General features: G+C 45.2%; 1 protein-coding gene across 13 annotated transcripts in view; it reads left to right on the forward strand.

Annotated features, from left to right (window-relative positions):
* The window catches only part of KLHL29 (kelch like family member 29), a 775,329-nt gene that overhangs the window by 551,957 nt on the left and 208,775 nt on the right, over window positions 1-14,597 (forward strand). For 12 of the 13 annotated variants that reach the window (XM_033937815.1, XM_033937828.1, XM_033937822.1 and 9 more), the window contains one exon: window positions 5,627-5,758. The exons of the other annotated variant lie outside the window; for it this stretch is intronic. In XM_033937815.1, the coding sequence (XP_033793706.1) occupies window positions 5,627-5,758 (132 nt within the window). The remainder of the gene's footprint in view (window positions 1-5,626; window positions 5,759-14,597) is intronic. 13 annotated transcript variants of the gene reach the window in all.

A 14,597-nucleotide genomic window follows, 5' to 3' on the forward strand; every position in this document is an offset into this window, starting at 1 on the left:
GGCATCCCATCTGTTTCCAAATACAATTCAAACTCCTCTTACTGACCTACAAATGCACTCACTCAGCTGCCCCTCACTATCTCTCTTCACTTATCTCCCCCTGTGTTCCCCCCTCCCCACCCCATGAGCTCTACTAAGCTGGTAAGTCCTTCCTATTTGTGCCCTTCTCTTCAACTGCCAAATCCAGACTCCATCCCTTCTACCTTGCTGCGCCATATGCTTGGAACAAGCTGCCCGAATCCCTACGGCGGGCTTCATCTCTAGCAGTGTTCAAGGCCCAGCGGCTCCATCTCTGGCAATGTTCAAGGCCTAGTTAAAAGCCTACCTCTTTGAGTGCTTTCGACTCCTAACTCCTCTCACCTTGGATTCTGCATCCCCAACTCTGTTTATCTTGTCTGTCTTTCCAACTAAGATTGTAAGCTCTTCTGAGCAGGGACCGTCTATAAATGTCAAGATGTACAGTGCTGCGTATGCCTTTCAGCGCTATATAAGTGATAAGTAGTAGAAACAGTAATAGATATGGGTGCTTTAAAAGTTGGGTAGGGCATTAATGTTGTTTCAAAAAAGTGGGCTTTTAACCTGAATTTGAACACCATGAGAGATGGGGCCCGACATACTGAGTTAGTCAGGATGTTCCAAAGGTGCAAGAAATCAGAAGGGATAGAGTTGGGAGATGGCAATAGAGAAGAAGGACAATGACAAGAGAGACTCACCTGATGAATGGAACTTCCGGGGCGGAGTATAGGGAGAGATAAGGGAGGAGATATACTGAGGAGCTGAAGAATGAATACACTTGTAGATTAGTAAAAGGAGTTTGAACTGTATGCGGAGAAGGATAGGGAGCCAGTGAAGCAATTTGAAGAGAGGGGTAACATGAGCATAGTGACTCTGGTAGAATACGAAATGCGCAACAGAATTCTGAACAGGTTGAAGGGGAGAGAGATGGCTTAGCAGAAGACCTGTGAGAAGCACATTGAATTAATCAATACTAGAGGTGATGAGAGCGCAGATGAGGGTTTTGGCAGTGTGCTCAGAAAGGAGAGGTTGGATTTTAGCAATGTTGTAGGGAAAGAAACAAGTTTTGGCAGTCTGTTGGATATGTGAAGAGAAGGAAAGAGACAAGTCAAAGATGACTCAGGTTTCGAGCTGATAAGACAGGGTGGATTAGAATGTTATCCACTGAGATAGAGAATGGGGGAATAAACAGCCAGATGGATAAGGGGGAATCCATAGACATCATTTACCTTGACTTCCAAAAAGCCTTCGACAAGGTACCTCACGAACGGCTACTAAAAAAGCTGTGGAACCACGGGGTGCAAGGGGATATCTACCGATGGATCAAACACTGGTTGGCAGGCAGGAAACAGAGGGTTGGAGTAAAGGGCCAATACTCAGACTGGCAATGGGTCACGAGCGGAGTTCCACAGGGGTCGGTGCTGGGACCTCTATTGTTTAATATATTTATTGACGATCTGGAGACCGGGACAAAATGTGAGGTTATCAAATTTGCTGATGACACCAAACTCTGCAGCAGGGTTAGGAACACGGAAGACTGTGAAAACCTGCAAAGGGACCTAACGAGACTGGTAGACTGGGCAAAAAAGTGGCAAATGAGTTTTAACGTAGAGAAATGCAAAGTCATGCATGTAGGAAAAAAGAACCCGATGTTCAGCTACAAAATGGGAGGAACACGGCTAGGGGTGAGTAACCTTGAAAGGGATCTGGGGGTGATGGTTGACACATCACCGAAACCATCGGCGCAGTGTGCGACAGCCTCAAAGAAAGCAAACAGAATGCTGGGCATCATCAAAAAGGGTATCACAACCAGGACGAAGGAAGTCATCATGCCGCTGTATCGCGCAATGGTGCGCCCGCACCTGGAGTACTGTGTTCAATACTGGTCGCCGTACCTCAAAAAGGATATGGCGGTACTCGAGGGAATGCAGAGGAGGGCGACTAAACTGATAAAAGGTATGGAAAATTTCTCATACGCTGACAGGTTAAAAATGCTGGGGCTGTTCTCTCTGGAGAAGAGGAGACTTAGAGGGGACATGATAGAAACCTTCAAAATCCTAAAGGGCATAGAGAAGGTGAATAAGAACAGATTCTTCAAACTGAGGGGAGCCACAAGCACTAGGGGTCACTCAGAGAAATTGAAAGGGGACAGGTTTAGAACAAATGCTAGGAAGTTCTTTTTTACCCAGAGGGTGGTGGACACATGGAACAAGCTTCCGGAGGAGGTGATAAGCCAGAACTCTGTACAGGGGTTCAAGGAAGGTTTGGATAGGTTCCTGGAGGATAAGGGGATAGAGGGGTACAGATAGAACTTGAGGCAGGTTATAGAAGTGGTCAGTAACCACAGGTTGCGGACCTGATGGGCCGCCGCGGGAGCGGACCGCTGGGCAGGATGGACCTCTGGTCTGACCCAGTGGAGGCAACTTCTTATGTTCTTATGGAAGAGGCAGGTTTAGGAGGAAAGATAAGGTGTTCAATCTAGGCCATGTTTAATTTTAGATGACGGTGAGACATCCAGGTGTCAATGGCAGACAGGCAGACTGATAATCAGGCCTAGATACCCTTAGAAATTTCAGGCATAGAGAGGTAGATTTGCAAGTCATCAGCTTAGAGGTGGTATTGGAAACCGTAGGAGGAGATTAGGGCATTGAGGGAAGAAGTGTAGCTGGAGAAAAGGAGAGGACCCAGGAAAGAGCCCTGAGGCATGCCAACCAATAGTGGAATGGCGGCAGAGGAGGATCCTCCAGAGCTTAAGCTAAATGTACGGTGAGAAAGATAGGAGGAAAAGCAAGAGATAACTGAACCCTGAAACCCAAACGAGGACAGCATATCGATAAGTAGGTGGTGATCTACAGTGTCAAAAGCTGCAAATAGATTAAGGCTACTGCGCAGTTAAACCCTGCTGAACAGGCCAGCTGCTGATAGTCCATAGCACTTAACTGGATAATGCTACCACATATGAGCTCTAACTGGCCATTTGCAATATGGCTAGCTGTGGGTAAATAACAAACCATACAAATGGATGGACTTTGTTTGTTATATCCCCTAACTACTCTTACAATTTTAAGAGGAAAAAAGACCTCAGGTGTATAAACCACTGTTGTGCTCAAGGCTTTTATGGCGCCAAGACTTTTATGTTGCCACCACAGACAAACATCAATCCTCTGTATTTTAAATGTGAATGTAATTTCAAAAATATATTTCAATTTTAGGCCCCCTTTTACTAAACCACACTAGCGGCTTTTAGCGCAGGGAGCCGCACTGAATGCCCCACGCTGCTCCCGACGCTCATAGAGTTCAGTAAAAGGGGGCCTTAATTTGCAAACTTGTAAATAAATCTCAGCAGGAGAAATAGCACTTATCTTAAAAACGATCCCAACGGGTCCCATTTCACTCTAGGCATCATCAAGGGATCATAAAAATGTGCTGGATCAATGGATTATATCAGTTGTGCTTCAGGTGAAACAAAGGCAGACCAATGCAGACTTATTTATTTCAGAAATACATCACAAATATATTTTCATTTGTAATTGTGCATTTTTTTTTCTTTTGAGCACGATTTGTATATTAGATTTGGAATTCCTGGAATATAAGAACATAAGAATTACCATACTGGGACAGACTGAAGGTCCATAAAGCCCAAAATTCTGTTCCCAACAGTTGTCAACCCAGGTCCCAAGCACCTAGCTAGATCCCAAATAGCAAAATAGATCCTATGCTGCTTATCCTAGGAATAAGCGGTGGATTTCCCTAAGCCATCTCATTAATGGCCTATGGACTTCTCTTTTAGGAAATAATCCAAACCTTTTTTTAAATCCCGCATAACTGATTTCACCACATTCTCCGGCATTCTAGAATTTAATTACACGTTGTGTGAAAAAATATTTTCTCCAGTTTGTTTTAAATCTACTACTTAGTAACTTCATCTCAAGTCCCCTAGTCCTAGTATTTTTAGAAAGAGTAAACAAGCGATTCACATCTACCCTTTCCACACCACTCAGCATTTTATAGACCTCTATCGTTTTACCCCTGATCCATCATTCTCCAAGCTGAAGAGCCCTAGCCGCTTTAGCCTCTCCTCATAGGGAAGTTGACCCAACCCTTTTATCATTTTCGTTGCCCTTCTCTGTGCCTTTTCTAATTCCGTTATATCTTTTTTGAGATACGGCAACCAGAACTGCACACAGTATTTGAGGTGCGGCCATACCATAGAGCGATACAAGGGCATTATGAATATGAATCCAGTCTTCTTGATGTTAAACTGCATTGAACTGTAGAAGTAGATGCGGTCTACAAATCTTTCTGTAATGTACCCATCTTTAATGTGACAGTGTTTTTATACATACTGGAGTATATAAAATATACAAGTTTGAAAACAAAAAGTTTGTATAATTCATAAATCATATGAAAAAGGCTAGCTGTATTTGTAGTTAAATATAGCTTTCTTTGTCATATTAAAACAAAAGTATAATCATTCTTTGACAGCAAATTGTACACTTTAGTGATGCAAATTAAATACAAAAAAGTTTAAGTATGCAGTTCAGTTGAATAATTATGTCCTCAGGATCTGTCCTTGTAATATGTTTTGACTAGCTTGTTGGTTAAGTAGGCTTTGTCTTCTGCTGCCAGTATGAAATGGTTAATTGTTATGACTGACATTGAAGAGATTAGTGCTATTATGAACCATAGTAGGATGAGTGATCTTGCAGCTGTATTTGGTTGATTTGCTTTATTTGCATAGCACATGTGCTGCTTCTCTTTTTCTGATAGTCTCTCTCTCGCTATATATATATATCCCTGCCCTCTGCCTTGCACGTGAACAACTTTCATAAGAACATAAAAATAGCTTTACTGGGTCAGACCAATGGTCTATTAAGCCCATTATCCTGTCTTCACAGTGGCCAATCCAGGTCACAAGTACCTGACAAATTCCCAAATAGTAGCAACATTCCATGCTTCCAATCCAGGGCAATCAGTGACTTCCATGTCTATCTCTATAGCAGACTATGAACTTTTCCTCCAGAAACTTGTCCAAATCTTTTTCAAAACCAGCTGCGCTAATCTTCTTCCCTTTTTTTTCTCTAACAAAATTGTTCATTTGCAATAATGGTTTTAGGGAAGAGTGTGACACGGTGGTTAGAGCTACAGCCTCAGTACCCTGAGGTTGTAGGTTCAAACCCCCTCTATTGCTTATGACCCTGGACATGTCACTTAATCCCCCCATTGCCCCAGGTATATTAAATAGTATATGAGCCCACCAGGTCAGACAGCTGGTGAGAAAAAGGACAGAAGTTCCAGAGAACATGTAGTGTGTTAGTTTGGATTTCAGATTGAATTACTTGTATTTCCAAATATGAATTCAAGACAAGTTATATTCAGTACAGTGAGCTTTATTTCCTGCCTTCTAGAGCAAAATATATAAGTTTTGTACCTAAGGTAATGGAGGGGGAATTATCTTTCCAGGAGTCACAAGAAGTGTTCAGTATGAGAAGTGAGATTTGAGCTCAGCCTGCTGCTGTAACTACTAGGCTACCCACACCCCCATGCTTGATCCTCATTCCCAATCCACAGTCATTTCTCCTGTTGTCCCTCTTTTCCCTTTCTCCTGTAGATATATCACTTAGTATTTATAAGCTGAACTGCAAAATGACTGGAAGATGGAAGATTTTAAAATTCAATATCACTATAAAAATTAGAAATTTGGAAAAAGAGATTAAAGAAGGCTTGAGTAGTTATCAAAATGGTAAGTAGTAGTAGTAATTTCATAAAATTATGTTTTTGTATTTTAGGTGCAGAAACCCATTTAAGTGAAGGGGAACAGTGCAAGGTTGGAATGACCCTGAAGCTAATGAATAGTAGGGCAAGACAGTGAGGAAAACTGGTGAAATGTCAGATTACACAGGAAGCAATATAAATAATTGATAAAAAGAAGATAGTAATACTTGGATTTTCAGTTTGATTACCGTATTTTCGCGGATATAACGCGCGCGTTATACGTGATTTTACGTACCGCGCATACCCCTCGCGCGTTATATGCCTGAGCGCGGTATACAAAAGTTTTTAAACATAGTTCCCACCCCGCCCGATGCCCGATTCACCCCCCCAGCAGGACCGCTCGCACCCCCACCCCGAACGACCGCTCGCACGCGCTCCCACCCGCACCCGCATCCACGATCGGAGCAAGAGGGAGCCCAAGCCCTCTTGCCCGGCCGACTCCCCGACGTCCGATACATCCCCCCCCCCGGCAGGACCACTCGCACCCTCACCCCGAAGGACCGCCGACTCCCCAACAATATCGGGCCAGGAGGGAGCCCAAACCCTCCTGGCCACGGCGACCCCCTAACCCCACCCCGCACTCCATTACGGGCAGGAGGGATCCCAGGCCCTCCTGCCCTCGACGCAAACCCCCCCCCCCCCCAGCCGACCCGCGACCCCCCTGGCCGACCCCCACGACCCCCCCGCCCCCCTTCCCCGTACCTTTGGAAGTTGGCCGGACAGACGGGAGCCAAACCCGCCTGTCCGGCAGGCAGCCAACGAAGGAATGAGGCCGGATTGGCCCATCCGTCCTAAAGCTCCGCCTACTGGTGGGGCCTAAGGCGCGTGGGCCAATCAGAATAGGCCCTGGAGCCTTAGGTCCCACCTGGGGGCGCGGCCTGAGGCACATGGGCCAAACCCGACCATGTGTCTCAGGCCGCGCCCCCAGGTGGGACCTAAGGCTCCAGGGCCTATTCTGATTGGCCCACGCGCCTTAGGCCCCACCAGTAGGCGGAGCTTTAGGACGGATGGGCCAATCCGGCCTCATTCCTTCGTTGGCTGCCTGCTGGACAGGCGGGTTTGGCTCCCGTCTGTCCGGCCAACTTCCAAAGGTACGGGGAAGGGGGGTGGGGGGGTCGGCCAGGGGGGTCGCGGGTCGGCTGGGGGGGAGGGGGGTTTGCGTCGAGGGCAGGAGGGCCTGGGATCCCTCCTGCCCGTAATGTAGTGCGGGGTGGGGTTAGGGGGTCGCCGTGGCCAGGAGGATTTGGGCTCCCTCCTGGCCCAATATTGTCGGGGAGTCGGCGGTCCTTCGGGGTGGGGGTGCGAGTGGTCCTGCCGAGGGGGGAGAAGAATCGGACATCGAGGGGGGGCATCAGGCTTTCAGGATGGGGACAGGACTTCAAGGGGGGACAGGCAGATCTTCAAGGGGGACAGGCAGACCTTCAAGGGGGACAGGACTTCAAGGGGGGACAGGCAGACCTTCAAGGGGGGACAGGCAGACCTTCAAGGGGGGACAGGACTTCAAGGGGGACAGGCACGGAGAGGCGGGGCAGTGCACCGAAAGTCAGGGCGGGTGAACGGTGAGTCGGGGCAACCAGAGGAGAGTCGGGGCAGTGCACCGAAAGTCAGGGTGAGTCGGGGCAACCAGAGGAGAGTCGGGGCAGTGCACCGAAAGTCAGGGTGAGTCGGGGCAACCAGATGAGAGTCGGGGAGGGCGAAAGGAGAGTCGGGGTGGCCAGAGGAGAGTCGGGGAGAGCGAAAGGAGAGTCGGGGTGGCCAGAGGAGAGTCGGGCAGCATGCGCGTTATATGCCTGAGCGCGGTATAGAAAAGTTTTTGTACATATCATCGTGATTTCTGCGCGCTATACCCCTGTGCGCGTTTTACAATGGTGCGCGTTATATCCGCGAAAATACGGTACACATTTTTTCCAAATCCAAGCTCAAGTTGAGTTACCATCAGGTATAATAGGTATTTATTCTGCCACAGACTGACATTGAAAGTGTTCAGGTGTGGAAGTGGAGCTGTCCATGATTCAGTAACCATGAAGACAGGTTCCAGACAGGCCAGGATTAATTCGTGAAAGGCCCCTAGGCACACAAGTACACTGGGCCCCCCTGCCCCGCCCCACCCCACCATGCGCCCAGGCGGAAACAGGAAGCTGCGTCAGCAGGAAGCTTTGGGCAAGTAGCACCGCTTGCACAATTACAGTTCCCATTGCCTTTCTTACCTGTGTTGCTTGCTTGTCTTACTTTCCATCGATTGGGGGGGCCGCGTTGCCGATCGGGGTGGGGCCCACGTTGTCGATCGGGGGGGGGGGGGCGTTGCTGATTGATGCTGGAGGGGCTCATCGCTATTTGGAAAAAACAATGTTGATGCCCTCCTTCATCAAGCCCCCCTGACCATTTCGGGCCCTAGGCACGTGCCTACTTGGCCTATTGGTTAATCCTGCCCTGGTTCCAGAGCTTGAGTATTGATTCAAGAGTCATGAAGATAGGGCTGCAGAGCTGTGTATGGATCAGAAACTAAGGAATAAAGCTGCAAAGCTATACATGGAACAAGAAGTAGGCCAAACAGAGGTTTTAGAGGATGTATCTCAGAAGTTTCTTGTTCCAGAAGGAGTGTCTCTCTCTCTCCTAATTAATGCCATTAATCAGGGCACACCCTATATTAGATAACTGCATGCATAGCCTTCTTGTAACACTGGACAACAAATGTTTCCAAAAGTTTTGCTTCCCCCTTCCACTTGCAAGAATTGATAGCAGCCATTCAGGAAGCGGCGTGGGGCTAGGCAGGAGCGAGAAAAGCTCGCTTCTGTCTTGTGCGCCGCTGGTCATGACATAATGAGGAGGCAGCCGTCCAGCGAGGGAAGGACAGTCGAGCTCCTGTCAATACACTGCTGGACCACCAGAATTTAAAGGTACTGGGGGGGTATATTCACTCCATAAGACGCACTTTTATTTTCACCTACTTGGGGGGGGGAAGTGTGTCTTATAGAGGGAAAAATACGGTAGATGTCATTGTAGCCAATACACTTAAATCTTCTGTTCAGTGTACAGCCAAGAAAGCAAACAGAATGCTAAGAATTATTGGGAATAAGATAGTAAACAAGATCAAAATTATTATAATACCTCTGTATTGCTCCTTAGTGTGACCTCACCTTGAGTATCGTGTGCAGTTAGGGTTGCCATTTCTCAAAAAAGATGGAACTCCTCTCCTTTGAGGAAAGAATGAAGAGGTTAGGGCTCTTCAGTTTGGAAAAGACACATCTGTGGAGGGATATGATTGAAGTCTACAAAAGTGAATCGATTTTTTTAGTCTTTCAAAAAGTACAAAGACTAGGGAGCGCTCAATGATGCTATATAGTAATACTTTAAAACAAATAGGGAGAAATATTTTTTTAACACATCCAATAATAGTGAAATTTGATCAATATTGTCACCACCTGGTTATTTTCTGGTCCAAAAGTCCTTGATTTGTGTCATCAACTGTTTGCTTTACGGTCCGAATGTCCTTGGTCCACCATACTGTTCCCAACCTCTCATATGAAGTCTAGCAATTGGTGCCTTCAGGAATGGGTGCAGGAGCTTCTAGGCAGAGTCCACCCCCTTCCCCTAGCTCTCACTGAAGCTCTGGTGTAACCAACTAGAGGTCCTATAATAGTCATAGTGAGAAAATGTCTTTGCTTCTGTGGTCCTTTCTTGGTATCTTCTCCTCCAGGATAATCCACAGGTCAGGAAATTCCACCCTTAGAACAGCCTGGGTAAATAAGACCAGTACAAAACTTATTGAAATGAGTTACCATGTGAAGAGGATACAAATGGACTTATGAACTCACCCTGAACATTTAAACCCACGTTCTTTCTAACCTAGCACCCTTGTACAACAGGGCTAGGGATATGGCTGGCTCAAGCCTCTCCCCTTTCCAACACAAAGTAGCAAGTGAGAAAATCACACCCACCTGAACTCACTCCGAATTTACCTCCCCAAGATTCTCTTACACTGCTCTTGGGCACAACCAGCGACTAGGCATTTATTTTTGGGTTCTGATCCCAACACTACATTTCCCCGTGCAATCCTTTGGAGAATAAGAATTGGATTCTTTAGGAGAATAAGAATTGGATTCTCTAAAGTCACCATACATTTAACGATGGCACAAAACCATCATTAAATGCACATATTCTACTGCCCAATTATTAAAACAGCTCACTGTAGTATTTTCTGTGCTTTCTAACACCCTCTGATTGTACTATGCAGTACAATGAGGTCATTAATAGTAAAACTGTAGTATAATGAGGTCATTAATACTAAAATGACCTCTGGATGATTCTCAAAAAAGAATACTCCTCCATTTATGAGAAATCAGGGCCAATATTTACTAGCAGGGTTTGAGCTGCTGTAGCTTTTCTCTCTTATCACTGCCTGAGCACTGATAGGAAAATAAAGCAGCTCTCAGACCTGCCACCATGAATGGCCCTGATTCCTCTTAAATGGAACCCAATAAAAGCCTGGTGGTCTAGTGACCCCCCTGCCAATGCTGCCCTCCCATTGATGCCACCCCACATACGGAAGATCTGCAGGAGGGATGCTCACTCCCTCCTGCTGCAGAGTCAGGGACATCCCTGACAACAAGCTCCCCCCAACATCCTCAAGACTGGTGATCTAGTGGGCCATCCCCCTCTGACCCCTCCTCTGACCCCCCCACATACCATTTTTAGAAGACCAGCAGCAGGGATGATTACTCCCTTCCGCCGGCAAACCTGCCTCTTCAAAATGGTGAGCCTTCCCCTTCCTGGTGCATTCTGGGATGTATCATGGAGGGGTGTAAGGCCCTGATTGGCCCTGGGATGAAGGGGCATAAGACTTTGATTGGCATAGGCACCTAAGGCCCCTCCCAAAGGAGGTTGTCTTAGACACCTGGGCAACCGGTGTCTTAGGCCCCTTCCCGGTGCATTCAAGAATGCAAAGGGAAGGGAAAGGCCTGCCATTTTGAAGAGGTGAACCTGCCGGTGGGAAGGAGTGAGCATCCCTCCAGCCAGTCTTCTAAAAAAGGTACAAGAGGGTCGGAGAGGGAGGCAGGGGGTACAGACCACTAGGCTTGGTGTGGTAGGGGGCTGTCAGCAGGGTGATTTTGTTTCTGTGGGGTACCAGGGGTTCGGAGGGGGGTGTCCCACTAGACCACCAGGCTTGGTGTGGTGGGGGGCTTTTTTTAATAGGTGCAGCTCTTGTGTGTGTGCTGTGCACATACAATAGCTGTGCCCATTAAAAAAAAAAATCAGCTCCTGCTCTTCCTGCTTGCTGGTTCAGGCAAGGAAATCAGGGCTGGGGTTTTTTATTTTGACAGGCAGGAGGAGGAGCTTTGCTAGTGGTTTTTATTCTGAGTACAGCTCCTCCCTTCCCCCCTTTATCGGCGATTTTCTGCACACATGCCATTCATATAATTTGCATGCTATTGTGCTGAGAATCGCCAGTAAAATAAAAATAACTTGTTTCAGTACTGGTACCTATCTAGAGGGAGGAAACACCAACCTGTTGATTTTCAATACTATCATATGTCTCAGAAAATATGAATAACATTTCCAACTTTCATTTATCTAACGGACAGCAAAACTACAAAGGCACCAGTTTCTTGGCAAGCCTGACAGAGAGAACCAGGCTTCTCTTTCCCCTAGTGCAAGTAAAAAGCAGGCCAGGAGATAAAGAAAAGGGTCCCCAAAAAATTAATAAGGTATCAGAGGGGTCTTTGGCAGAATAAAGTTTGAGAATAACTATTTTAAGAGTTCTTTTGCATGTGATCTATAAATGAAACAATATTGTTTTATGCATATTAGTATTAGCAAAACAGTTGAACCTTCCCTGATGGTGATATGCATGACAGAAGTTGTGAATTTGATGAGTTAGCGACAATGGATCTTAGTTGCAAACAGATTTGTGCTTGAATGCAAAGCATATTTATTCTCTTGGCTGCTACCAAAGAAATTCATGTTGCTGTCACTGTTGACTAAAGAAGAGAAACTGCCAAAAATGTACCACTAGGCATGGTTGCTATCCATCTGGCTTTCCAAGATTGGGTGGTTGGTTTTTTTTTTCTGTTTCCAATTAGGGTAAGTATAGGACTTTGACAAGTACACAGCGTTCTGACAGGTGTACTTTTGCTTCTGATTTTGGATTGTACAGTACATAGTCCATTTTCTAGTCTTTATCTGGTTGCCTCGGATTACAGGAATGCAGGAGAGATACAGCAGATAAAATCACATTTCTACCCCTCCCCTCCTTACTGATCAACCTTTTGAGGGACACATTTTCTGGTATGTCATTTGGAATGTGCTGTGCTAAAATATGGAGGGTCTTTTACTAAAAATAATAATAATAACTTTATTTTTCTATACCGCCATAGTCAGGCGACTTCTAGGCGGTTCACATTGAAAGAAGGCTGGACAGTCAGCGAATGATAAGGAGCCTAAAAAAGAAAAGTTACATAGACAAGTTACATACTAATTTAAGTTCCATGGCGCTAGCCGATTTAGCGTACACTAAATATTAGTACACACTAAATACTAATGCGCCCATTATGTTCTATGGACAAGTTAGCATTTGGTGCACACTAAATTGTGCCTTAGTAAAAGACCCCATGGTCTTCTAAGAGATTTGTATTTGTTTGGGGGAGGTGTTTGTTTTAAAGTGCAATCTCTCTTGGAATTATCTTCAAAATGTGAGATGGAATATCTCCAGAACATATGGATCATGCCTTTCAATACTAATAGGCAAGCATAGACACTGCAGAATTTACAGATATCGGTATCTTTTGCAAATTTATCCTTACAAACTGGGCCTAAGGCTCCTTTTACTAAGCTGCGATACCGTTTTTAGCGCGCACTGAATTTCCGTGCGCACTAGACGCTAACACCAGCATGGAGCTAGCATTGGTTCTAGCCGCGTAGCGCGGGTTTAGCGCGTGCGGCAATTCTGCGCGCACTAAAAACGTTATCGCAACTTAGTAAAAGGAGCCCCAGTTTCAACTTTGTTAATAAAAATGTTTTGGGAATTCAGTGCTGCAGTGCATTTTAAATAAATACCATTATTTTTTTAATCACACCATTATAATTCTATATTTGAACCTCACAAGGCATTGACATAACTAACAGATACATATGGCTTGTTTTGTGCCTTTTTCATTTCAACATTTTGTTTTTCAAAAATGTTTAAGATGTCTTACCATGATAAATTAGTTTTGCTGTGATATAAACAATTAAAGCAAAATATGTTTCACCGTGTGAAATTTGTTTGCTCATTTTTAGACTCCTTAAGAAGGTACTATTGGGTATCGAAACACCAGCCATGTTCAGTCAGTATAATTTCACAAAATTTAAATAAAGATCCCAGGTGGAAGCATCTCTTATTGACTGTCCTACGTTTGTGTGGGAGGTTCCTTCTATTTCGTTGGGAGCTGCCAAATTACCCAGCCCCAGGAGAGAGACTTTTTGGCCAGTCTTATTTTTGAACTTAATTCTGTTTTGTAGTCTCTGATATCACCAATTGAAATCAGCACTGGTTCCCATAATGTACCAGAATAGGGTTTCAGAATTTCAGGGTTTTAGCTCAGAATTTCCCTTTTGTAACTGGGTAAATTGGCAGCTCTCCATGTCTACCCATTAAGCCTCTCCATTCAAAACAAGTGCTTGCATAGTTCCCATGTTTACTTACAAACTATTATGCTATCATATCCACAGCTAGGCTCTGCACTTTTCCCTGCTACATCTGAAAAGGTGAAATGATGGTGGGAGATGGGGGCCTACACAAGTGTTTGCTTAGGACCCAATATAGTTTAATCAAGTCCTGGGTACTGAGGGGGGGGGAAGAGATATTAAGCACTCTTCCCAAAACAAAAGTCAAACTATGCATTGAGTGAAAGAAGTGAGGGAAAATAGAATAAGAGGAGAGGCGGAAGAAGACATTAAGGTGAGGAGAAACTGAGAAAGAAATGGGAATGGTCTAAGAGGAAACAAAAAGTATGGTGTGCACAGGTTAGGCAAGGAAGGAGGACTAGATGGGATGGAGAGAATATGGGTTATATTGATGGGTCAGGGTAGACTGAGAGGTGCAACTTGAATGTGGTATAGATGGGCTGGGAGTAGGATAGTAAACTGTGGTGATGAGATGGGGGATGGGGAGGAAGAGACACTGGTAGGACTTGCAATGCTACCACTAGCATTAATTTAGAGAATAGCACTACCTGCACTATAAACCAGGAAATATGCTTAGAGCATTAAGGAAGAGCTAGAATCTTATTTTACAGAGCAAGTTTTATTACAATATTATATAGATAAAGGATTAATTTTAGCCATCAATTTAAGGATCTTTATACAAGGGGAACGTGCCACAAGATTAATATTGTTATATAGACCCTGAATGGATAATTTTGCTAGATTTGGAGGAACTCACTCTGATTAAGGTCCACATGTGTTCTTTCTTCTTATTGCTGCTTCTGAAGGAGGTCTTGTGTCCGCAGCAGGTAGCTTGAGGTGATGTTCCAAAGGGAGGCGAAGATCAAGAAAAAGGGATGAAAGTTTATTTGAACTTTACTTTCATAATTCTTATGGGCTATAGGAGCTGAGGTCAGGTGGTGTGTAGTAGTCCATTCACAAGTCAGGGTTGCTGGAGATGGAAGCATGGATTTGATCTGGTTTGACCGGTCACATTTTCTGACTGAGCAGAGTCTTGACATGATTTTAAGAGGGTCTTTGGGAGTGTTCGATGGCTGATGACTCTCTTGTCCCACTCTGGCCTCTTTGATTGTTGTGAATATCTTGGAGTGTAGAGATCCTTAATA

This window comes from Geotrypetes seraphini, chromosome 3 (genome assembly GCF_902459505.1).
Source record: "Geotrypetes seraphini chromosome 3, aGeoSer1.1, whole genome shotgun sequence".
NCBI lineage: Eukaryota > Metazoa > Chordata > Amphibia > Gymnophiona > Dermophiidae > Geotrypetes > Geotrypetes seraphini.